At 44.4% G+C, this 27,556-nt stretch overlaps 1 protein-coding gene across 1 annotated transcript in view; it reads right to left on the bottom strand.

Moving 5' to 3' along the window:
• Positions 1-1,862: 1,862 nt before the first annotated feature.
• NXPH2 (neurexophilin 2) overlaps positions 1,863-27,556 on the bottom strand; it is a 243,198-nt gene continuing 217,504 nt past the window's right edge. Inside the window, exon 3 of the mRNA XM_063933726.1 lies at positions 1,863-9,619. Within this exon, the coding sequence (XP_063789796.1) occupies positions 8,879-9,619 (741 nt within the window). The 3' untranslated portion in view covers positions 1,863-8,878. The remainder of the gene's footprint in view (positions 9,620-27,556) is intronic.

Consider the following 27,556-nt stretch of genomic DNA (forward strand, 5'->3'; position numbering starts at 1 on the left):
TACTTTCCCACACCTTATTACTGCGCAACCTTCCCACCATTACTGTGCTACCTTCCCTCACCAGATTACTGCACTACTTTCCCACACCACATTACTGCGCAACCTTCCCACCATTACTGTGCTACTTTCCCTCACCAGATTACTGCACTACTTTCCCACACCTTATTACTGCGCAACCTTCCCACCATTACTGTGCTACCTTCCCTCACCAGATTACTGCACTACTTTCCCACACCACATTACTGCGCAACCTTCCCACCATTACTGTGCTACCTTCCCTCACCAGATTACTGCACTACTTTCCCACACCACATTACTGCGCAACCTTCCCACCATTACTGTGCTACCTTCCCTCACCAGATTACTGCACTACTTTCCCACACCACATTACTGCGCTACCTTCCCACCATTACTGTGCTACCTTCCCTCACCAGATTACTGCACTACTTTCCCACACCACATTACTGCGCTACCTTCCCACCATTACTGTGCTACCTTCCCTCAGCAGTTACTGCACTACTTTCCCACACCACATTACTGCGCAACCTTCCCACCATTACTGTGCTACCTTCCCTCACCAGATTACTGCACTACTTTCCCACACCACATTACTGCGCTACCTTCCCACCATTACTGTGCTACCTTCCCTCACCAGATTACTGCACTACTTTCCCACACCACATTACTGCGCTACCTTCCCACCATTACTGTGCTACCTTCCCTCACCAGATTACTGCACTACTTTCCCACACCACATTACTGCGCTACCTTCCCACCATTACTGTGCTACCTTCCCTCAGCAGTTACTGCACTACTTTCCCACACCACATTACTGCGCTACATTCCCACCATTACTGTGCTACCTTCCCTCACCAGATTACTGCACTACTTTCCCACACCACCATACTGCGCTACCTTCCTAAACCACCGTACTGCGCTACAATTGTAAAGCGCAACGGAATTTGCTGCACTATTTAAGAATCTTCCCACACCACCGTATTGCACTACCTCCCCACTCCAGATTACTGCGCAACCTTACCATCCCACCGTACTGCGCTATCTTCCTACACCACCGTACTACTCTACCTTACCACCAAACCTGCGCTACCTTCCCACACCACCGTACTGCTCTACCTTCCCACACCACATTACTGCACTACCTTCCCACACCACCACACTGCGCTACCTTCCCACACCACCACACTGCGCTACCTTCCCACACCACCACACTGCATTACCTTCCCACACCACCACACTGCATTACCTTCCCACACCACCACACTGCACTACCTTCCCACACCACCACACTGCATTACCTTCCCACACCACCACACTGCACTACCTTCCCACACCACATTACTGCGCTACATTCCCACCATTACTGTGCTACCTTCCCTCACCAGATTACTGCACTAATTTCCCACACCACCATACTGCGCTACCTTCCTAAACCACCGTACTGCGCTACAATTATAAAGCGCAACGGAATTTGCTGCACTATTTAAGAATCTTCCCACACCACCGTATTGCACTACCTCCCCACTCCAGATTACTGCGCAACCTTACCATCCCACCGTACTGCGCTATCTTCCTACACCACCGTACTACTCTACCTTACCACCTAACCTGCGCTACCTTCCCACACCACCGTACTGCTCTACCTTCCCACACCACATTACTGCACTACCTTCCCATACCACCACCCTGCGCTACCTTCCCACACCACCACACTGCGCTACCTTCCCACACCACCACACTGCGCTACATTCCCACACCACCACACTGCATTACCTTCCCACACCACCACACTGCATTACCTTCCCACACCACCACACTGCACTACCTTCCCACACCACCACACTGCACTACCTTCCCACACCACCACACTGCACTACCTTCCCACATCACATTACTGTGCTACCTTCCCACACCACATTACTGCGCTACATTCCCACACCACCACACTGCGTTATCTTCCACATCACATTACTGCGCTACCTTCCCACACCACCACTTTGCGCTACCTTCCCACACCACCACTTTGCGCTACCTTCCCACACCACCACACTGCGCTACCTTCCCACACCACCACACTGCGCTACCTTCCCACACCACATTACTGCGCTACCTTCCCACACCATATTACTGCGCTACCTTCCCACACCACCACACTGCACTACCTTTCCACACCACATTACTGCACTACCTTCCCATACAACATTACTGCGCTACCTTCCCACATCACATTACTGCGCTACCTTCCCGCACCACCACACTGCGCTACCTTCCCGCACCACCACACTGCGCTACCTTCCCGCACCACCGTGCTGCTCTACCTTCCTGCACCACCGTACTGCGCTACCTTCCTGCACCACCATACTGCGCTACCTTCCTGCACCACCGTACTGCGCTACCTTCCTGCACCACCGTACTGCGCTACCTTCCTGCACCACCGTACTGTGCTACCTTCCTGCACTACCGTACTGCCCTACCTTCCTGCACCACCGTACTGCGCTACCTTCCTGCACCACCGTACTGCGCTACCTTCCTGCACCAAAGTGCTGCGCTACCTTCCTGCACCACCATGCTGCTCTACCTTCCTGCACCACCGTACTGCGCTACCTTCCTGCACCACCGTACTGCGCTACCTTACTGCACCACCGTACTGCGCTACCTTCCTGCACCACCATACTGCGCTACCTTCCTGCACCAAAGTACTGGGCTACCTTCCTGCACCTCCGTGCTGCTCTACCTTCCTGCACCAAAGTACTGCGCTACCTTCCTGCACCACCATGCTGCTCTACCTTCCTGCACCAAAGTACTGCGCTACCTTCCTGCACCACCATGCTGCTCTACCTTCCTGCACCAAAGTACTGCGCTACCTTCCTGCACCACCGTACTGCGCGGGTGGTCTTCAGGTTGCCGACTGTTGGGATCCCGGCGCACAGTATACTGGCGCCGGAATCCCGACAGCTGGCATACTGACACTTTTTCTCCCTCGTGGGGGTCCACGAGCCCCCTGGAGGGAGAATAGATAGCCACCGTGCCCGCAGCGTGGCGAGCGCAGCGAGCCCGCAAGGGGCTCATTTGCGCTTGCCATGCTGTCGGTATGCTGGTCGCCGGGAGCCCGGCCGCTGGCACTGCACTACCTTCCTGCATGACCGTACTGCGCTACCTTCCTGCACCACTGTACTGTGCAAGTATGGAGCGTATGTCAAGCCACTACCCATTAAGCCCCAATCTAGCACCAGCCCACGTCCACTATGCAGACACTAGTATGCAACTTCCCTGGTGTCTGAGTGCCCACCCAATACGCTGTCTCCGAAGTTCCGCTACTTGAATTCAGCCCCACCTGGCTTCTACTGGCTGGGAGGGGGCTACATCCTGCCTCCTTATGGAAAGCCCTACTCCCATTAGTTCAGTGGCATCTATCCATACCCCACAGGCAACCCCGGATGCTCGTGAGCACTGGGTGGCAGAGTACATACAGTAATACATTATGTAAACAAACAGCCTGCAGCATTCCACTCCGCCATATATACACTGCTCTGGCCGGCGGTGCTGCCCTCCCTCTGCTGAGTCTGTCACGGGCCCTGCTCGCCCTGCCCTTGTTATGCCTCTGCCTCTAACCATGCCTCTATAGTGCCCAGTACTAAATATTGTAATTAGGTACCTCGCTCTGTAGCCAGTGACAGATAACAGCTGCAGAATACTTCTCCAAGTCCACACAACTGTATGCAGCAACAGAGAAGTAGAAGGACCAGGACTGACAACAGCTGAAGGAGCAGCACTAAGTTGTAGTTCTGATATACTCAAGGGGACACATTGCTAACTTCCAGGGGGCGGAGCTAATCAGGCAATGGGCGGGGCTTCTGGCTTCCCAGGGGAAGGCAGGGGTGGCTCCAGCCTCAATGTAAAAGGAGTGGAGCAGCCGAGGGGCAGAGTGTTTAGATAGCATGGGGGCAGAGCTTCAGGCAATGTGAGAAAACACGGCTGCAGGCTACCCAGGAGGCGGAGCTTATTGCCGTTGTGGGCGGAGCTTATCACGTCGCGGGGTCCGACTCTGATCTGCCTTGCTTTCAGTGCAGGGCTTCAGGCAAGTTTGTTAGGCAACCCAGGGGAGGGGACTGGCTGTGCACAGCTGCGGGGCGCGGGAGGTTCGGAGGTGATAGGGGGAGATTTGGCCAGGATGAAGGCATTTTCCTGTTGCTGAGTGATCAGTGATGACAGGAGAAAAGTATTTTCTCCTGTCAGCACTGGCTGGCTGCATTGAAGAGACGCTGTGGGCCTATTTTCAATGGGGGGCCTGGAGCTGCAGCTCCATCCTCCCCATTGTTAATCCGGCCCTGCCTGAAATTACAACTGCAGCTCTGTACAGACACAACTGGTGCAACTTTGCCATTCACAGTAGCAAGAAATAATGCTCCACTATGTTAACATTGGCAGTACGTACACCTCTGAATCAGGCCCCACTCCTCATACGGCTTGGACACGCTGCTACTGTAGGGAAACTGCTTGTACAATATGAAGCTCCCAATTTCTTGCTATTCTCAGTTGAATGTGCTTTAAAGACCATGATTGGCTAGGTCCTGACACTGAGGGGGTTTTAAGCATGGCAATATGGCCACTCACTGTCATGTGTCCTCTAAAGAAGCTGGACACACCTTCCTGGTTGCATGGCTATACCTGCCTGTCAAGCATGGGCCCCTGCCTATTCCATTAAGTTTTAATGTGCATCTACAGTACGTCTTACACAAAGTTAGGCAGATCTGTTATTCATGGTGATGGCACTGGTTCCTAGTGTATTGACTAGATACATTCTCAAGAGACTTGGCTGAGCCCCAAAAATGTCAATCCTAGTTTAAGCTTATTTATGCCACATTCCAAATCATATGTCTACCTTTGCCCAATATGTGCCCACCTTTTGGAGAACTAAAAGGATATGCAGGCAAAATGGCAGCATGTTTAGGGGTGTAAAAGTGTGCATTTCCAAAAGGGGAAGGTGATTCATTATGGGATAGTTCTAACTTCCTACCAAAGTGTGGATCAACGTGCACAAGCGGAAAAGTTAGATTTCATGTTGCGGGATAGGATTAAATGTATGAGTCAGTGTATTTTGAGTTATTGCCAGCTCTATCTGTGGGTACACAAAACATTTCTGCATCCCAAGAGACTGATTTTTCCAACTGCTCTGAAGTGATATAATCCCTGTCCCACACAATGGAAATTATTGTGCACCTTCCAGTGGGAAAGGACTTTGGGGGTTATTCAGGGTTGTTAGAAAACCAAAACAATGAGCAATTGGGCAAAACCATGTTGCACAGCAGGTAGGGCAGATGTACATATGAGTCCATATACACCTTTTCTATTTTGCTCAATTTGGCACACCATGCATAGCACGGCTAAGCTTTTTTCTAAGAGTAGCGAGTGAATTTTTTTTAACATTTTTGTATAAAGTAGTATTTTTTTATTTTGTATAAAGTAGCATATTAAAGAAGCAAATTAAGAAAAATCACAAAGCATGGCTAAATCTCATAGTCTATGACATTCCAAGCCATGCCATACATGGCTGGATAAATAAAAGGTGTATGTGGACACATTTGTAACATGTGCAGAGAGAGATACATTTGGGTGGGTTATGTTGGTTCTGTGCAGGGTAAATAATGGCTGATTTATTTTTACACTGCAATTTAGATTTCATTTTGAACACACCCCACCCAAATCTAACTCTCTCTGCACATGTTACATCTGCCCCACCTGCAGTGCAACATGGTTTTGTCCAATTGCTAACTTTTTTGCTTTGCTAACAACTCTGAATAACCCCCATAGACCCATTTATAGGTGCATTTTGAGTTTTTGACCAATATAATAAGATCCTTTAAACAGAGGTTTGTGACAGATATGGTGTACCCTGTAACACATGATTGTTATCTACATACTGTATATGAAACTAATTCAAACAGTATTTTAGGAGAAAAACTTAAAGGTATAAATTAATGAAGGAAGTATACTGGAAGTAGAAGTTGTGTGTTTTTATGGTTTTTCAATAAACCTGCATAAGTGGGCTCATATTTATGTTAGCCTCATTGAGGGGAACGTAATAAGGTGTGAGAATCAAGAAGTGAGATTTTTTTTTAAAGGGGCAAAACCAGGTTGATTTTGCCAAGTAATAGGCTGAATTATTGTTGATTTTGGGTGCAGGCCAGAATCGGCTTCTATACTGTACACTAGTTACCAGCCTGTACAAACTACACTAGTTACTAGAACTTCTGAGAGCCAGAGCGCGGTTATGCTGGTGTGTGTGTGTGTGTGTGTGTGTGTGTGTGTGTGTGTGCGCCTGAATGGAGCAACACATCAATTGCTCTGTTGGGCGCCATCTAAGTGGCTGCTAGTGCACCACAGAGGTGAAGAGCAGTGTTAGCCTTCTATCATGTAGGATATGTGACAAGTACACTTTATTGTGAATTCAGTGGTGCAATTGAGAGCTTTATTTTTATACTTTAGTGGTTCACCATGGGGAGCATACATTTGTGTACAAGCCTTTCAATTAGTTGTTGAAACAAAGTATATACTGGAAAGCTTTTTGCTTATTTGTTAATCAGAAATGGTGTGGAAAAGTGATGGGTTTTCCTAGGTGGTGACTAGAAGGTAGCTAGAATTAAATGCAAAAATTATCAGTTTAATGGGCATGTAATGGGAGTGTTGTGGTCATGCCAATGCAAGCTACAGCATTCCCAGATGCACAGCCAGAACCACAGTAGGCCAGAGATAGTCGGAGAAACCACACCGATGGTGACATCTAAAGCAACCTTGGCATTATTACAGTGTGCAGTGACACTGAATGTGCGTGTCTCAGTCCTTGCACATTGGGAAGCAGGTAATGACACCAGGGAAAGGGTTGATAGCATCTGCATATCATCTCAGTGGTGACTCCGACAACAGAAACAAGAGCAGACACAGCAGCTCCCATCTTTGAATCAGGCCCATAGTGTGAAGTGGAGACCTTTTCAGACTAAAGTTTTTTAAATAGCTACTATATTTTTTTTCTAAACTTGTGTCCTTAAATATGTAGTTAGTCAGTATAAACTCTAAATATCCACCTCTCATTTGTTTGTTATTATCATTATATTTTTTACAACATATTCTTCAGTTCTGTACAGTAAAAGATACAATTGGCCAAACAATGAAATCATACAAGAACATACTGTACATTGAAAAAAAAAAAGCAGAGTACTGTTCTCCAGACATACAGGTGGTGTGCATAGGAAAAAAACATGTCCACCCTTTCTCAATTAACTTCTCGTGATAAATTTCAGACACTTTTTTAAAAATATTGTGAGTGTTACAAACATATTTCATGCAAAGTAACTTGTGTTTTAGGTTTAAAAGTCAGTTTAAAAAATGTGAAGTGTACTAAGTGCTAGATTTTTATCAATTTTAAAATCAATGAAAATTAATCTATATTGCTAATGGGTTACAGGGGCTATAAAACACGTGTACTAACAGATGTTTTTATATTATTTTTGTAAATGTTAGTACATGTGTACTTGCCACTTAATATCAGCTCAAATGGCTATCTATAATCTGGCTAAGGTTCGTGGGATGTCTTTTTTTTTTTTTCTTCTGGCGACCAGTCTCAGATTCTTGTTTTAATAAATATATATGCTGAAGAACAATGAACTTTAAACCTAAGGCCAACTTAACAATATTTTTCAAATAATCATATTATATGCCTATTATGCCCTTAGGCCCTCCTTCCTCATTTACTGTCTTTTTACTTTTTTTTCTTAAAAAACACTGCTAACGTCATACTCTTTTTGGAATAAGTGGTGAAAAGAAGGGGACATTGCAGTTGTAAATGTGTTGTTGTTTTTTTTTTTTTCTTCAAATAAATTCATATACGGCTTGCATTTTATTGCATTTGTGGCTTGATCAGATTCAATACTGCCTACACCTTTATGTGTATTTGGGCTGTTTGTTAGATTAAGGTTGTACGCTATATTTTAGTTGGTACAGGTTTCAGGTCTGAAGAGTGCTATTCATTTTGTAAAGTCAGGTACTCCTAAAAAGATAGACCCATAATCTCATCTCTATATATCGCTCTTGTACATGTAATCTTAGTTTTGCCTACCCACCATATCTAAAGTCGTTTTTTTGTGTCTAGCCTAACATTAGAAGAAATGTCCATTACATTTCTCTGTTCTGCTCCTGAAAAGACACAAGGTTTACTTGTTCCATCATCACAACCATCTTGTTGCAGAAAGGAATGCAGAAATAAACTAATCCATACATAGCCTGCAAACTTTCATTCACTATATCACATTACCAATTACAAGTCTGGATCATTATTGGTCCATATCATCTATATTTTACTAACTCAGTCAAAGCTAATTGCTGATAAGTCGCGATGGGTTACTGCACTGCACATGTGTTCATTTTAAGTAAATAGCCCCATCTATAGTTCAAAACAAAATCAATACCGTTTCATCCCCCAAAGTTTTAGGCATCAAAATGTAATCTAATTATAGTGAACATTGGGATATTTACCTGTTCCTGTCTGGCAACCTGGCATTATACAGTATCTCTTCATACGTTCAAGGAAAAAGCTTGGTTAAATTCTCAAGATTCCCAAGATTTTTGCTCATGTCATGCAAACTCCTCGGCACTCCCTGAATTGTATCATCCTCATAACTTGAAAATCACAGAAAGAATTGAACATTATTAAACCAAAACATATTATGCAATTCTAACACTGTAACAATTACTTTTTTTCCACCTGATAAAGAAACATTGTTCATTAAAGAAGCGTAAAATATCTTTTATAGAATTTCCCTGCCAATCATTCAAGGAGTACTGTAGTTTAACTTATAGTTGTTTTTCAACCAGAGGACAAATATGGAGTCTCACTATGATAATTATAATCAGGGCAAACTTTTTGCACCAGTTTATAGTCTACGCTGAAAAAAGCAATATAGATGCAAATGACTTTGAAGGGTTTTGAACACAACCAAGACACATGGCTCTGGGTTTGCTCCTGGTAACAGATCTTAGCAGGATCAAAGTTGCACAATGCTGTCTTCTTCGCCCTGTCTGTTTTCTCGTACTCAATCCTGCAATTAAACGACTTGGAATCCTTGTTCTCCAGAGTTGACTGAGCAGAAGTTTCAAACTCCACCACTTTGGAAGGTGGAACAAGACTGACCGAGACATTCCCCAGTCCTGTTGAATTATGGCGAAAATAAACACTGAAAGTCCCATTTCCGTGATCAACAATTTTGCCTGTGATGAGCAGGTTCAACTTGACGGTCTTAATATTTGAATGAAAATCTCCCCAGCCGAACATCTTTTTGAATTTACCCGTTTTTACGATGGGCCGTCGTTTAGTTCGTACTAGGGTCTCTTGGTTATCGGTAATATTGGAGAGCCAATTCCAAAAGTGTTCTGTGGTATCGAAATAAGAGAGTTGAGGTTGTCTTTGTAAAGCTGACTGTTTAACAAATAAACGGAGTGGATTGTGAAGTCGGGCATGGGCAATATTGCTCTTAAAGTTCTCCAAGGCAGCCTTGTCTTCCCACTTTAATGCGTCTGTAGCTCGTAGTATTTCTTTGTCACACAATATCTGTACCAATAAAAACAAAAATATGTTAAATTACTGAAAAGTATTCTGTTTAAACCGAATGACTAAATGAGACATGTCATCATTAAAGGAATTCTTAACCTTCAAATAGCTCTGCTTTATAGGCTTCTACATGCCTTATAGCATCTCTAAATACATTGTTTTTATTATGTTGCCGTCTGTTTTTGCTTCACAGCCATGCCTTCATATCATCAGGATGATGGTTTAATTTATTTTTATAGATATGACATAAAACTACTATCAGGATGTTATTGTATCCAGTGCAGTGATCATATCTACTGTATATTAAATTTAGGGGCAAAGCAAAGAAATAGCTAACTCTGTGTAATGATATAAGTACATGTCTTAAAATACACAAAAGAAAACCAGTCACTTAAAGTCAAATTCAGTTGTGAGTAGGCTATGGCAGAGGTTCCCAAACTTCATCATTACAGTCCAGATTTTAGGGATATCCATGCTTGAGCACAGGTGGCTTTGTTAGTACCTCAGCTAATTTGATTTGACCATCTAGACTTAAGCATGGATATCCTTAAAGCCTGTACAGTAATGTCAGAGTTTGGGAACTTCTGGGCTATATATATATATATATACTTCCTGTCAGGGGCGTCTCTAGAGAGGAGGGGACCCATGTGCATGTGTGTGCCCCCTCTTCTCCCGTAGCCGTCGTGCCTCTGCTAGCGCTCTGAGTGCTGTAGACTCTGGCACAGTGCCAGAGTCTACAACGCATGCGCAGGACTCCGAAAAATGGGCGCCACACCATTTTTTCGGAGACCTGCGCATGCGCTGTAGACTCTAGCACTGTGCCAGAGTCTCTAGTGGTTAGAGCACTAGCAGCGGCGCGACGGCTACGGGAGAGGAGGGGGTCCACACACGGTCAGTGATGGACTCCGGAAAGGTAAGTATAGGAGAAATGGGTGCTGTGTGTGCGGTATGGGCCCCCCGGGACTTAGGGGCCCGTGTGCACCACACACACTGCACCCATTATAGAAACGCCAATGCTTCCTGTATTTTAACCATCATTCTTTTCAAAAACATTAATATATTTGTATTGCATTTGTCTCCTTTTTCAGTTTCCTAGCAGTTGTTTCCCGTAAACAGAGACATCTGTTAATTAAAGTGTTAACTATTTTAATAAAGAAACTATAAATAAATAAATGACAGGAAATGGAATTTCACAAGTATTTTGCAAATCTCCAAACTAGATGCAGGTTACTGATATGTTTTATCGTGAAAAATGTTTATCTGCAGTTAATTGGTCCACTTTAAAATTCCTTTAAAGTTTATCATGCAATAACTTGGCACTAGCACTAGGAAACTAACAAGTAATTTCTAGCTCAAATAAAGGACGTTTCTGTGTTAGTGGAAAGGTAGATGTGAAGGTAAACAATTTATGAAACATTTTACCCAAAATGTATTTCTACATCCTCTTTTACAAGAAATTGACATAATCATTAACAAAAGTGGTTACCAGCCCATCAAAATGATGGAACAACATAACAGTAATGTCAGTGCCAGTGGCTGTGCATGGCTGAACGGAGCAATACTTAAATTGCTCCGTCTAGTGGTCGCCGGTGCACAAAACACTTGAATTTTCCCCATAGAGGTGAGGAGCAGCGTTAGCCTTATAGTATACAGGATGATTTACCAATAAAACTGAAAGCGTTTGTCAAAAACTGTACATCTCTAGGCCTTGATTACCATTTAATGTCTGGACTTCAAAGTTCTTTCACAGGTATAAAAACTTTAGGGGTCTATTTATGAAGCTGAGAAAAGTCCTTTCTCCTATGTTTTTTTAGGAGAAAGGACTTTCTGTTGGCTTATGCAATTGTAGCTTATAAGATGTGATGCAGTATTATTTGAGAGGAATTTTGATCCCTCACCAGCAGCCTGGAATGTGCAGACCCAGTAACAACACCTTTACCACTATGATAAACAAGCATTGAAGGAGGTTTTGACTGGAGAATTTCATTTCCAGGGCAGCCTTTTATTGGATGTGCTGCCCAACATGACTTTAATGACAAATTGTCCCATTATTTGATCTGTTATCTGTAATTAATCTGTTATTTCTGCAAATTGCTTACTAAATAGATGTCTTTCTTCTTATTGTCCTTCTACATAATTACTTGTCTCCTCCAGTGATCTCAGTCTGTCCTCCATGTTTGCAAGCTAATTACAATCACACCTTCATGATATTTCCACAATTGTTTAGCTTGTCAATGCTGTATTCCACTATAATTACAAATACATTTCCTGGAAAAAAAAGTGGTTTATAGGAGTGCTTAGATACTGTGTATGTCTGTACGTGCTTATTTCCACTTTAGTGCATTTTAAAATTTTCTACCATTGTGCACATCCCATGCCAATTTAAGAGGAGCATAGAGGCCTATAGGGATCATTGATCTCTGTGAGACATGAAAGACATATTTATGATTAACTGTATATACTGTATAAACTGGACACCAAGAATACTGATTGCAAGGACACAGTTACACGTACAGATTTACTAACATTTAAATGAACAATCGATGCCTCACATGCTATTTAGTGTTAAAGTTTGCTATATCTGTATTCTGTATACTACAAAATAGTATAAAACTAATATATCACACTAGAGTACATTTTATTTGTGGTGATGATATTCCTCTTTATTTCCACATTACAGCATGCAATGATGCATAGTACATACAATGGGAGCCATTCATAGTGGGACACTGTGGCCGGTGATCCCGTCAGCCAAATGGACAATGGCAGCCATGGCACATAACCCTCCATCCCCGGCGCCATTTTTAAATAGACGAATTGGCACTTAGTGCCATCTTCTATAAATGCATGTTTAATAATGTGTTATATGATATATCACTGCGCAGTGCTTAGTTGGAGAATGATGGACTACACAGTTATAGAACTGCATGGACAAAGCACTTATGAGAAAATATGAGTTATTTTGTTTCTAAAAGGCTTTGACAATTGTTCTTCAGCAACTTGTACATAGCAAGTCATATTTTAATTGTACTAGCTCCAGCAGGGGATAGGTGTCGATTAGCAGGCCTTATGGTGGCCAAACATTTTCTTTGAAATACAAACTAAGGTCTGGAGAGCAAACTGTGGGTGCTTTCAGCATCTCCTGTTGTGTGATAAGCCAAAACTGGGTTTGCATGGAGATGTGAAAGAGACAGGAACATTTGTTCGAGAAATCAAATACAAACCATATTTTGAATCTATGTGATAAATGTATCAAAGGTGATTTGTAAACTGCCCGGTGGTAAAGGATGCAGTTTAAATGACACCAAATGTGTTTGCCAGGAAGGAGGAAATTGCTTTTTGCAGTTATATCCTTTTAAAATGTAATCTATTTATTTATATTTTTAATTTAGGATATCCTAATTGGATGGAAAAGACTCAGGGTATCCTTACCCCCTGTGGTATGTGTATTGGGGTAAGATAAAAGGAGGGCTGCTGCCCTATGAAAAGTGTATTAAACCATGCTGTGAACATCTTGCTGTATGCTGTTTCCCTTAGCAATAGGGAAGAGTTCTCTTTAGAACTATTGCAAACAAACATCATTTGCCTCAAGAGGACTGCTTCATCTTGTGACCTGCAGGGCAGGGGTATGCCGAACATAGCCCCATTCTTCATCTGTCCAGGAAAACCTAGCATCTCCAAGTTTACCCTCTGTCAGGCTACCATACTGGATCTGGTCTAGGTCTATGACCAGTGGTGGACAGCTGATGCCAGACAGGAGGTGTGGCAAGTGGTACGATGCATACACAGCAGCAAGCGGTTTTTAGGTGCCAGTGGTTGGAGCCTGACCAGAACCGTGGTTCCAGACTCCACATCAAGGAGGCGTCTGGTGGTGGCAGCATAGTACCCGCCCACTCGGCAGTGGGTGGAGTCAGTAACAGGCTGTTACTCACGGTAAGTGGGAATCCCCTATTTGGCCAGGTCCCGTGTGAACTATATTCCATTCTGTGACTGGGTTGGATGCGAAGTGGTGAGGGCTTTCGATGGCGTCCAGTCACAGTAATTGGTGGCATAGTGGTGGGATAATCCCAGGCGGCTTTTTTGGTCACCTGATTGGAGAAGCCAAGTTACTCAGGAAAGGAGTAACTGCAGCATAGGAGAATGCACAAGATGGCGGACTTCAGCAAAATGTCTAAGGATGATCTGGAGATTGTGTGTCGGCAGAAGGGTGTGGATATCCCTTTCAATGCATCCAGAAGCGTCATGTAGGTGGCATTCGTGAGGTTTGGGGAGTCCCGCCGGGCGGAGGTAGAGAGCGCTAAGGGCATCAGCATCAAAGAGGATGTCCCACCAGTGGACCTTTGTATAGAAGCAGTGAGACCCACAAGCCCTGCCCTCTCTCACAGCAGCCATGTTTCCCAGCAATACCTAGCAGGGCCAGGATCCCAACATCCCTGGGGGGGCGGCACAGATAGCCTAGCGGATCGGCTAGCGGAATTGGGGGAAAGGGCAATCTAGCAAGAACGCATGATTATCATCCAGAAGTGGCTTGATGAGCGGGCACCACAGGCTGTGGTACACCGAGAGCTGTTGTCCGCTGCTGCAAGCAGATCGGGACGTATAAAGTTTGCCAAGTTTGCAGACAGTAATGGGGATATTGATGGACATTTACAAATTTTTGAAAGGACTTGCAAACTTCATGATTTACCTAAGTCAGAGTGGGTGAGACACCTTGTGCTCACTCTGCATGGAGAGGCCTTGGAGGTCTATCGAGGAGTGGCCACAGAGGACTGTGGGGATTGCAACGAAGTCGCAAAGGCCCTCCTCCAGTGATTCTTCATCACTCCCGAGTCCTACAGGAAAAATTCCGGGACTTGCCCAAGAACCCTATCAGCACCCATGAGCAGTTCGCCACCCAGCTGCAGCAGTACGTGGTGAAGTGGGTGAAGGATTCTAAAGCCACTACATGGGATGCAGTGATCGATTTGATCTGCATGGAGCAGTTCTATCGCAGGTGCACACCAGTAGTGGGTGCTAGACTGGGAGCCACCCAGCTTAAAGATGGCAGCCCAGTTAGCCGACAAGTATGGCAATTCGGCCACAAGGGCAGAAGCACCCGACCAGCAGCCAGCCCCAATGGACTGTACCCCCAGGAGAAATCCCCTCTTCAGCTCATCACCCCCCAAAAGAAGCATCTTCCAACCTGGGTGCTCTTGGCCAGCAACAGCACCACAGCATCGATGCACATGATCAGCGACCATCAGTGCCACGACTGGAGGAAAAAGTGCTATGGCTGTGGGAAAATTGGACATCTGAGGATGAACTGTTCCACACCCCAAACTCGTGTCCCACATCCGAGTGCTGAAGCCTGGCTCGCTTGTTTAATGAGTGGCGTTGAGCCTACAGAGACTATTCCCCCGCCAGTCAGTACGATGGAGTGTGGCAAGAAACAGGTGCACTCTGCGGAGAGAGTCACCTGCATGGCCAAACGGCCCCTACACAATATGTAGAGGCACCTGCAGCCGGTCCACGTGGGAACCTTGCTTAAGAGACTCTGGGGCCTCAATCACTGTAGTGAGCCCCACATTATAGATCCTGCTGCAGTATTGCAGGGTCACACTGCCAAGGTCGGCTTGTCAGATGGAACAGAGAAAGAGGTTTCCATGGCAAGAGTCTACCTGGACTGGGGAGCTGGACCAGAATTGCGAGAAGTTGCCATCATGGATGGTCTCCTAACTGATGTGGTCCTAGGAAATGATCCAGGTGGTGGGATCATCCCCACTTTTGCTGGCGCCATTCCCTGGAGTCAAGTTCCATAACAACCATTGACATCAGCTACTTCAGCACAGCACAGCCCAGAGGAAAAGACTACAGCTGCTAGACAACGGCCAGCACAGCCAACCACAGCATCAACCAGCCCAGAGGAAAAGATTACAGCGGCAAGATCAGCACATCGACACCGCATGCCTTTTGCCTCTGATATGCCTACGTCCCCTAGCAACGCAGAGGATGTTGGTTCCAGCTCGTTTGATCCTGTGTGGGTGTCCAATGATGATCCTGACCCTAGTGGTTGACAACTCCGGCGGTAAGTATGAGAAACCACACTGAGCTTTTCGTGACTGACCACTACCAAACTGACCCTAGTAGTCCCAAACTAGATCCCCCTGTAGAGTGTCCCAATTTAGTAGAGATTGAGGGCCACAGGCAAGAGTTTAGGGAGGCTCAACTCTAGTTACATATTTACATAGTCAGTGAAGTTGAAAAGAGTCAAAATGCCCATCGGGTTCAACCTGTATTCTGCGTTAATCTGTTCATGTTATAATGTGCCTGATAAATGAATGGTTTAGTACCGATTGACAGCAATGATTCCTACCACTCCCAGATCATTTTAATGTCAATATGTTAAATGCTATAGCCATGGATACGTTTTTCAGTTAGAAATTTGTCCAATTTGTTTTTAAATGCATTTACAGAGTCTGCCATTATTACCTTCTCCGGCAGTGAGTTCCAAATCTTTATTGCTCTTACCGTGAAGAACCCTTTCCTACGTTGTGTAAGGAAATTTCTCTCTTCTAGCGTCTGCGAGTGCCCACGCATCCTATGCAGAGTTCTTTTAATAAACAAATCCGCTGCTAGCTCCTTGTAATGACCCTTTACATATTTGAACACATTAATAATGTTTCCTCTGAGTCTCCTCTTTTCTAGTGTGTACATATTTAGCCTAGTAAGCCTCTCCTCGTATTCCAGCAACTCTAACCCTTTAATCAATTTAGTAGCTCGCCTTTGAACTCTTTTTAGTTCCCTGATATCTTTTTTATAATATGGTGCCCAGAACTGAACACAATATTCCAGGTGCAGACGTATCAATGATTTGTACAATGGCTATCAATGATTTGTACAATGGCTGGATTACATCCTCGTTCCTTGTCTCAATGCCCTGTTTTATGCATGCAAGCACTTTACTTGCCCTCTTTGCTGCAGATTGACATTGTGTACTGTTATTAAGCCTATTATCTATGAGCACCCCCAAATCTTTTTCCACCATAGTTACCCCTATATTTTCTCCATCTAGAGTGTATGATGCAAGTGTGTTTTTTGTCCCAAAATGCACAACTTTGCAGTTTTCTATATTGAACCTCATTTTCCATTTAGACGCCCAGATTTCCAGTTTAACTAAATCATTCTGTAGAGACTCCACATCGGTTTCTGAATTAATTAATAATAATAATAATTTTATTTATATAGCGCTCTTTCTCCAATAGGACCCAGGGCGCTTAACAGATACATAGCATAATATAGTACAGAAAATAATTAAGTACATTTTCATAAAATACAGAAGCATGAAGACACTAAAAGGGACATTATGGAAATGCTTGAGTAAACAGAAAAGTCTTGAGTCTACTTTTGAAGGATTCTATAGTTGGGGCCTCTCGCACTGTGTGGGGAAGTGAGTTCCATAGAGTCAGAGCCGCATGACTAAAAGCTCGACCCCAGATGAATTACGGTAGATTCTAGGTACTGCTAAAAGTCCTTCATCTACAGATCGCAGTAATCGAGTGGGGCAGTATGGGGTCAGAAGCTGTTTCAGGTACCTTGGGCCTTGGTCATGTAATGCTTTGAAACTCAGTAAGCCAATCTTGAAGATGATTCGCCATCGTACAGGCAGCCAGTGAAGGGAGTAGAGGATGGGTGTTATGTGGCTAGAACGGGGCTGGTTGGTTAATAGCCTGGCAGCTGTGTTTTGCACCAGCTGTAAGCGCTGCAATTCTTTTGTTGGTAGACCAAGGTAGAGGGCATTACAGTAGTCTAAACGAGATGATACAAATGCATGTATGACTTTTGGCATATCATCTGAGGGAATTAAGCGCTTGATTCTGGCTATGTTCCTCAGGTGAAAGAATGAGGATTTGATTGTGGCTGATATCTGATGTTTAAGTGTCAAGCCACCATCCAGGACAACGCCAAGATTCCGCACACGATCACTGGTCTGTAATTCTGAATCTCCGAGTGTAAGTCCAGTTGGTTGGCTATGCTGCAGTCTTGTCCTTTGATGTTGCGGTCGTATCATAAGGACCTCTGTTTTATCTGGGTTCAGTCGCAGCCAACTGGCGCTCATCCACTCCAGTAGTTCAGCTAGACAGCCATTTAGGGTTGCTATTGGGTTATCAGTGCCCGGAGCAAAGGACAAGTACAGTTGTGTATCATCTGCATAGCAGTGGTAGACCAGGCCACAATTACCTTACACAGTTTCGTATCGTCTGCAAAGATTGACACTGTGCTTTCCAAGCCTATTCCTAGATCATTGATAAATATTTTGAACAGCAGTGGGCCAGGAACGGACCCTTGTGGTATTTCGCTGACTACTGGTGCCCAGCTGGAGAACATCCCATTGACCACTACTCATTGTACCCTGTTATCCAGCCAATTACCTATCCATGTACAAATAGTATTTCCTAGGCCAAGGTCCCTTAATTTGTTGCTCAGTCTCCTGTGAGACACTGTATCGTAGGCTTTCGCAAAATACAAATACACCACGTCCACTGCTTTTCCCTGGTCAAGATTCTCGCTCACTTCCATGTAGAAGCTAATTAAGCTGGTTTGACATGATCTCTTCCTTACAAACCCATGCTGACTTTTGCTAATAAACTTAGTAGCCCGTAGGTGATCCTCCATGCTATCCCTCAAAATGCCTTCTAATATTTTACCCACTATAGAGGTTAGACTAACTGGTCTATAGTTTCCAGGATTATTTTTAGTTCCCTTTTTAAATAAAGGCACTACCTCAGCTATGCGCCAATCCTTTGGTACCATGCCTGATCTAATTAAACTATTGAAAATCAAGTATAGGGGTTTTGCTAGCTTTTACCTAAGATCCATAATAACCCTCGGATGAAAACCGTCTGGGCCTGGTGATTTATTAATCTTTATTTTGCTTAGTCTCTCCAAGACTACTTCCTCACTTAAACAAGTATCTAGCCAAGAGTCATTACCTTCACTATCGTTAAGCACTACTTTCACCTGCGCATCCTCCCTGGTGAATACTGAGGGAAAAAATTGTTCAATATTTTTGCTTTTAATTTGTCATTGTTTATCAAAGCTCCCAATTAATCTTTTAATGGGCCCACATTCTCCTTCTTCAACCTTTTACTGTTTATATATTTATAAAACTTTTTAGGATTGGTTTTACTCTCTATAGCGATTTGCTTTTCATTTGCAATTTTAGCTGCTCTTATTACTTTTTTGCATCTTTTATTGCATTCCTCTAACCCATCACTGGAAGGCATGAGGCGCCAAGCTGGCAGCGGCAATGACAGGGTGGGGGCAGGAATTGTGGCCTGGCGGGAAGGGTTAAGGTACAGGGTAGCCAGGAAAGTGGGAGGGCATAGACCAGATAGGAAACGTGTCCAACTGGTCACACCAGGGAGCTTTCCTGCACAACCGGTGTCAGTTGCTCACGAAACCCCTTTGGACAGCCACCGGAGGTAGACTGTACCCTGAAGTGCCTGACACAGAGCTTACCCTGCTCTGGAATGTCGGATGACACCCAGTCCAACTGTAAGGCTGGTGCCATGGGTTGGCAGGTGGGGCACTCGAACGTTTGTGTTGTCTCTGGCCCTCTGCCTATAGGAGAACCCTTACAGCAAGTTGCTGTGGACATGCGCAGTAGATCGGTGAAGACACGCAGCCTCCATGTAGTAGATGCCAAACAGGATCCAGAGGCTGGTGGTCTGGCCGCCATCTCTGTGATACAGGTAGCGGACAAGGAGGTAAGAGCAGACTTAGGTGAAAGGGTAGGTTTCCCAAGTCATAGGTCAACAGAGGAGGATTGGAGGGCTGGTCTGACAGCTAGTACAGACAGATGCCAGATAGGAATGACAGAGGTGCAGTGCCTGGAGCACCGTGTGGGAGGAGACAGGGGTAGGCCCAAACCAGAGGCAACCAGAGGCTGTCCCTGGCCCACATCACTTGGACAGGTACTGACCTTAGAACCTGTAAAGCCCTAAGGACATGTTGGAACTGACTTTAGTTCTGTAGTGAACCCCCTTACTGAGATGACTAAGAAGGACGTTCCCAAGTCAGTGGACTTTGCACCCGCTTGTGTGTTGGGATTCCAGTCATTGAAAGAGGCTCTGGTACCTGTTCCAGTTCGGATGGTGCACATAGTTGACCAGGACATTCTGGTATGAACTGCTGCACCACTGCACAGACTGGGAGCAGTACTGAGCCAGGAGGAGCCATATGGCCAGGAGCACCCTGTGGCCTGTTTGAGGAGAATAATGCTATGGTGGGAGGTGAAGTATGCCACAGTTGGGACACTATGGGTGGCACTGGTGTGTACATTGGACTCACAGCACTACTGGTGCAACAGGCCCCCCCACCTTGGTGACTTACCACCCACCTGTTAGGTGATTGCAAACTTCCTTGGGGAAAATTGACAGACTGTTGTGGTGGAGACTTGGACTTCATGCGGACTATTTGAACATTGTGTACCCATGAAGAAAGACCCACTGCAACATGGATGGACTGTCTAGGTTGGAGCTTAAACCCCCCAGGTAGCGTCACCTTCATCTCAAGAGACTGCGGGACCAGGAGCAAAATCGTTAGAACATGGCTCCCTGGTTTTCCCGCTTGAATGGGGGAAGGGGGGGTAGTGTGGCCGGCCACATGGACAATGGCAGCCATGACACATAAGGGGTAAACCCTCCATCCTCTGCGCCATTTTTAAATAGACGAATTGGCGCTTAGTGCTATGTTCTATAAATGCATATTTAATAATGTGTTATATGTTGTATCCCTGCACAGTGCGCAGTTGGAGAATGATGGACTGCACAGTTATAGAACTGCATGGACAAAGCACTTATGAGAAAAGTATGAGTTATTTTGTGTCTAAAAGCCTTTGACTATTGTTCTTCAGCAACTTGTACATAGCAAGTCATACAGTATGTTAATTGTCCTAGCTCTAGCAGGGGATAGGTGTCGATAAGCAGGCCTTTAGGTGTCCAAACATTTTCTTTGAAATACAAACTAAGGTCTGGAGAGCAGAGTGTGGGTGCTTTCAGCATCTCCTGTTGTGTGATAAGCCAAAACTGGGTTTGCATGGAGATGTGAAAGAGACAGGAACATTTGTTTGAGAAATCAAATACAAACCATATTTTGAAGCTATGTGATAAATGTATCAAAGGCGAAATGTAAACTGCCAGGTGGTAAAGGATGCAGTTTAAATGACACCAAACATGTGACAGGAAGGAAGAAATTGCTTTTTTGCAGTTATATCCTTTTAAAATGTAATTTATTTATTTATTTATATTTTGTAAGATATCCTGATTGGATGGAAAAGACTCAGGGTAGGCTTACCCCCTGTGGTATGTGTATTGGGGTAAGATAAAAGGAGAGCTGCTACCCTATGAAAAGTGTATTATACCATTTTCCTTCTGCTGTGAACATCTTGCTGTATGCTGTTTCCCCCAGCAATAGGGAAAATTCTCTTTAGAACTATTGCAAATAAACATCATTTGCCTCAAGAGGACCGCTTCATCTTGTAACCTGCAGGGCTATGCCAAAACAAAGCCCCGTTCTCCGTCTGTCCAGGAAAACCTAGCGTCTCCAAGTTTACCCTCTGCCAGGCTACCATACTGGATCTGGTCTAGGTCTAAGACCAGTTGGGGACAACTGATGCCAGACAGGAGGTGTGGCAAGTGGTACGACGCATACACAGCAGCAAGCGGTTTTCAGGTGCCGGCAGTAGGAGCCTGACAAAAACCGTGGTTCCAGACACCACAGCAAGGAGCATTCTGGTGGTGGCAGCATAGTACCCGCCCACTGCGCAGGGGGTGGAGTCAGTAACAGGCTGTTACTGATGGTAAGCAGGAATCCACTATTTGACTAGGTCCCCTGTGACCTATATGCCATTCTGTGACTGGGCGTGATGCAAGGCAGTTAGGGCTTTTGTTGCCGTTCGGTCATAGACACATTTATGTAAAAAGTGCAGACAATAACTACCTTGTGGAAACAGTGCACTCACATGCTTATTCTAAGTGCTGCAACACAATGCATACAATCAGAAGTTTAACTAAGGGGGGTCAAGCAGGGCACATACCGTTGGTGCCTTGCACCTTGGCAGCACAGGGGGAGCCCAGTCTGGGTTGGACCCCACCGAGAGATAAGGGGGGTGGTCTCTCTCCGTGTAATGAGGAGGACGCGGCGGCGGCAGACGGGACAGCGTGTGTTAGGGGCACAGTGAGCGCCGGGACATAACAGTGGAGGATAGACTTTCACTACAGCTGCTGCCGGGGCTTATGTGGGTGCTGCTGGTGTGGACACCAGCTGTGGGCGCTGAGGCGGTATGGTGGGGTGTGGGCTGGTAACTGTGATGGCAGCAAAACTTTCCTGGCAGCAAGTGAGGCGGAAGCCTGTGACCGCTGCACCCCTCGGAGCTCCCTGCTCTGTCCTTGTCAAACTTTCCCCACTCCCTGGCAGTGTTGCGCCGCTCCTCTCCACACACATCTGTCTGCCCCCTCCAGGGGCACAGATCACCGCAGCCTGCACCATGGTGATGTGCTGAAGTCTCCTGTCCCGCATCCCCACAGGGAGTGTTGGCAGTGGGGGCGCAGCCCCAGAAGGACAATGGCCGGGTGCCTTCCCTGTCCCCGATATCTGGCCAAGATAGCAGCATGGAGAGCGTGGCCCTTGCAGCAGTGTAGATGGAGGGTGGCAGCCCCATGCGCCTGGGATTGCTGGGCACCCCACTCCTGGGGCCACCGCGGAGCTCTGAATCACACAAGAGATACTGGTGGCTCCAGAACTATCTATACAATATGCTGGGGAGACTCTGGCGCTGGGCCTTCATAAAACATGGTAAACAAAAAAGGAAAAATGACCAGCGCTGGCTAATCAAGAGAATAAAGTAAATTTGTATATAAGAAAGACTTGTTTAGAATAAACTTATTTATTAAAAACATATATTAGTAAAATGTAGTAAAATAGTTAAAAGTTTGCCACATTAATGCCTGTATGGAGTAATTAGTATCACTGATTACAATTCCACATTGCTGCCTAGGATTCACTCAGAAAGGGCTAGTGCCACTGGGTAAGACCATCAATCATCGGTTGTTTGCCATAAATCCGATACTTGCAATCATGAGGTTTTTACCAGTGATCCAGATGCAGATAATGTCCACCTTGTTAGCAGTTGATGAACTTGTCCTAGATAGGAGATACGGATAGGCCAAAAACGGTGGATACTGCAATGGAAATATCCCAAATTTTGCATAGGAGTGACCAATAAATGCCAGTGATAGTGGTGGGGTCCAAACAGGTAAGTGGAGATAGATCAACGCGTTTCGCTGGTATACTTAACCCAGCTTCCTCAGGAGCATGCTGCATGGGCTGGCTGAGACTTATAGTCATATAGTTGGGGCAGCATGGACGGTGTAATGGTTAGCATTATTGCTTAACAGCACTGAGGTCATGGGTTCAATTCCCACCACAGACCTAACTGTGTGGAGTTTGTATATTCTCCCCGTACTTGCGTAAGTTTCCTCCGGGTACTCCTGTTTCCTCCCACAATCCAAAAATATACTGGTAGGTTTATTGGCTCCCAACAAAAATTAACCCTAACATGAATGTGTGTGTGTATATGTGGTAGGGAATATAGATTGTATGCTCCACTGGGGCAGGGACTGATTTGAATGACCAAATATTCTCTGTACAGCGCTGCGGAATATGTGTGCGCTATATAAATAGCTGGTAATAATAATAATAATAATATATAAGTATATGCTAATTTCTGATATTTTTCTGTTTATTAAACCGATACCCACTGGTAGGGGTATATGGACAGGGTAGATTTTCCTAACATGAGGTGCCCGCATTTTTTCCCCTTGAGGTTTCAGCCCTACACTGTAATAGCCGGGAAAGGGTGACATTGTAATAGGGGAACCCCTTGCTGTGTGACCTGCCCAGCCAGTCATAGTTTGTTCGTTATGGCTATTGCAAGAAGAATGTCTCTCTACACAACCCCGCCCCCGTTGCAATTTGATGCAACCAGCCCAGGCTACGATTGCTGGTGCTGCTTTTTTTAACACTGTAAATGTTTGTGATTATCAGCATCATAAAAATCAGTTTACATTTCTAAAACAGGCCTGCGACTTAAATGAACCCCAACATGATTTAACTTCACATTCTATTTATTTTCACCTTTTTTCACATGATAAAGACACTTTTATTAAGCTGTTCAAACACTTTTAATGCCAAAACTATGTACAGAATTAACAAAAAAATCACTTTCAAAAGAAAAATCACAGCACTTAATCTGTTTAAGCACACGGATCTCAAAGCATTTATCATGACTTGCCTAATTTGTGTCTTGGTTCTGCTTATGAATTTCACAAAAGCATCTGTACCCACTAGATTCTCTGATATTATTGTTGCTTTAATGTGCAGTCCTGCAAGATTAATACCATGAATGTGTTTTACATCAATTAAAGGTAGGCACTGACATTCTTTTGTTGGAGAATGCTGACAGTACCAACAATACGCGTCAGGAGCAGATGAGTTTCAGATGGACAATAAAAGTAACTTTTCTTTGAATTCTGTAGTTTTGACTCTATTGATTGTCAATTTTATGGTTGATGGACAGTTCTAAAAAGATCATTATGTGGTACATGGCAATGAAGTGACATACTTTCCTATTGCATTATTTTGTATGCTAGCTTAATCATACTTTCCCAGCGGCTTAACTATATTGTGTGCAGGGGTTGCCACTTCTATGAAGCCCGGAAGCTTTGGTGGCTCTCCACTGAACCCATTGCACACCAGCATTAGTGCTAAATGCTGCCTGGAGAGACAATCCAGGCATTCCACAGACGTGGCCTGAGGTTGAGTCTGCTGGTAAATCCTCCGTGTCTCTCCACTGGTACTGACTTGCTTACATAAGCACCAATTGATGAGGCACAAGTGCATAAGGAAAGGCATTCTTGCCTACACTCTCGGATTCTGCGAGAGATACCTGGTTTACTGTGGAGCAGACTATACATGGGGGGCATTACAACGGTGAATAAAACAAACTAGGACACCGCTATGGGACATTATTTGAACTAGGTCACTTCCAGTGACGTGTGGTGAGGTAAATGGTAGGGAAGGCACTGACTAGAATCAGAGACAAATTTACATACACATATATGAACCTGAAGGTTCATGTGACCATTACACAAAGGTGCAGCAGTATATACTGTTGGAAATTTGGGGAGTTCTGATCAGAGATGTGACGTGACTATATAAAGGATTAGAATAATACAAAGAAGGTATTTATAATATCTTAGAATTTTTCATATCATTCTTATAGTCAAAACTCTGGAGTACACTGGAGCATGACAGGAGAGGCTCTGCCTCAACTAACTTAATGTCACTAGTCACTACTATGGGTTATACAATTAACTTTGGGCATTATTTATGTTGTATATTAAAATATACGGTAATGACGATGATGATGTGGGGATGTGATGATGATGAAGAAAATTGAGGAAGTCAAAATAATAGACGGTAGTGGGCACACTCCCACTAGGCATGCCTACTCTGGAAGAGGGCTGCATAGACAGGTGTCCCTTCAAAATGTTTCTATGGGGTCCACAAAGTTCTAGTTATTTGCCTACCCTACCCGGTATTTGTCTAAGAGACTCCAGAATTTCAGGGATAAATACTCCTCCTGCATTCCATACACTTCTCCAGTGAAATAGGTATGGCTGTGGTGACAGGATCAAACCATCATGACTCCACCCGCTGCAGCAAAATGCTGTGAATCATGGCATTTTGTAGTGGGAGCTATCATGGTCCGATTCACGCCCTCTGCAATTGCCCACCTTCCCACTCCAGGATCTCCTGGAGTCCCAGAATTTTGACAACTATGAGCTTAATGCAGCATTATCTGATATGTGTTTGTCAAGGAGATTGAAACCTCTCATCACCATCAGTATGTCTTGAAAGTAAATTGATGACCATTAAATAGAAGTATATTGCTCATGGAATAAATTATGGGTGGTTTCCAATTAACCACAGCTAATTGACTCACCTGTGGCTATCCTTTAGCCCCAATGCCAGCACTTATTGGGGATTTCGTTTTGTCTGTTTTAGGCAGCAAAATCAAATCCCCAAAAAGTAAGCAAACTTTCCGCGATCTCGACTGCAGAAGCACCTAGGTCCAAGGATTTTTACGGACCCTATGTGTTTTGGCATGAAAAGGAGTAATTTTTCTTATTTAAAAAAAAGGGCTATAATTGGATAGCCCAATAATGACCATTGGGCAAAAATCACAAAAAAAATGGCTTTTCAAAAAATTAGCACGGCTAATAGGATACTCTCTTAAATGTTATAAGGAATTGGAAAGTATAGACCATATATATTTATTTGGTATCACTCTATTGGATGTTTGCACTGAATTATTAGGTAGAAAAGTAAATAACTTTTCTATAGTGTTATATGAGTATTTTTTATTTTTGTTAAAAGATGTATATTTAAAAAAATATCACATAAAACATGCCTAAAATTAATTATTTTTCAATAATCATGAAAGATATAATTTATTAATATGGTAACCAATCAATTGTAACCTTATTAGTCTAATTAAGAGACTAGACTAAATCTAAAATCTGATTGCTTACTATGGGTCAGATGTAATGGGTGCAAGACAGCCGGAGCTCCTAGACTCCGGATGAACTCGTACGTTTTTTTAAAGCAGTAGATGTTTAGTGGTTGGTTTTGCCTTGTAAACGTTTGCTGCTTTAAAAAAAATGTATGAGTCTCGCAAGCCATTACATCCGGCCCCATGTGCTATAACACATCTGTCCTATTAACTCAATTTTATGTAATGTACAGTATACTATAATTTCCTTGGGGGATAAAACATGTCCTATGATAAAATGTAAACTGTATACCACTTGGAAAGCAGTATTTTGTTGCTAGGACTGATATAAAACGTAATAATTTACTATAAAACTGCAATCAGCAAATAAACTAATTTTCATGAACATTGCTTAAACCTACAAAATGGGATCAGTTTGATTTGTCGATGGACGGGATGCCAGCGATTAGAATACCAACAGCGGCATCCTGCCCATCACAATCCCGACAGTCCCCCAGTAGGTCCTCTAACCCTCCTCTGCCCCCTACCCTAACCCTCCCTTGTGTGTGCCTAACCCTAACCTTCCAGGTGGTGCCTAACCCTAACCCTCCCCGCTTTGTGCCTAACCCTAACCCACCCTTCCCTGCTACCTAAACCTAACCCATACCGCTTGATGCCTGACCCTATCCTCCCGTAGTATGTGCCTAAACCTAACCCTCCTTCCCCGGTCTCTAACCCTAACCTTCAATCCTGCAGCCTAACCCTAACCCCCCTTCTGCCTAAACCTAAATCCCGCCCCACCCCACGCTGTCTGGACTATTGGTATGCCGGCTGTCGGTAATGTGACGCCGGCATCCTGTGCGGCGTCGGTATCTCAACGCCGGCATTGCCTCCTACTTTGGTATCCCGGCATCGGTATATTGACTGCCGGGATCCTGTCTGTCTGAAAGCTAACTGCTTCCCCATAAAATAGCTGCCTCGACTATGCATAGGTACCAGCTACACTAGAACAGTGTAACTCTTCCGATTCTGGAGGAACCATCCCTATCTGAACATTGTATCCTGCTATCTCCAGTGTCAAAATTGATAGCTATATCCCCGTGTGCACCAATATCATGCAATAAATATTTTAAATATGTCATGAGGAACAGCAGCAAGTCCAAGCCCACCAATGTGGAGTGACCTCACCCACTGCTGCGATTCCTGCTTCTGAAATACTAAGAGGTTTGCTAGAAGCACATTTCTATGGAGTATTAACAAGAATGATGCATAATGAGAGTTAAAAAGTAACTGAACTTCATAAAACTTCAATTATTTTGGTAATGATTTCCTAAACACCAAAA

The sequence above is a fragment of the Pseudophryne corroboree genome, chromosome 7 (genome assembly GCF_028390025.1).
Source record: "Pseudophryne corroboree isolate aPseCor3 chromosome 7, aPseCor3.hap2, whole genome shotgun sequence".
In the NCBI taxonomy this organism is placed as follows: Eukaryota; Metazoa; Chordata; class Amphibia; order Anura; family Myobatrachidae; genus Pseudophryne; species Pseudophryne corroboree.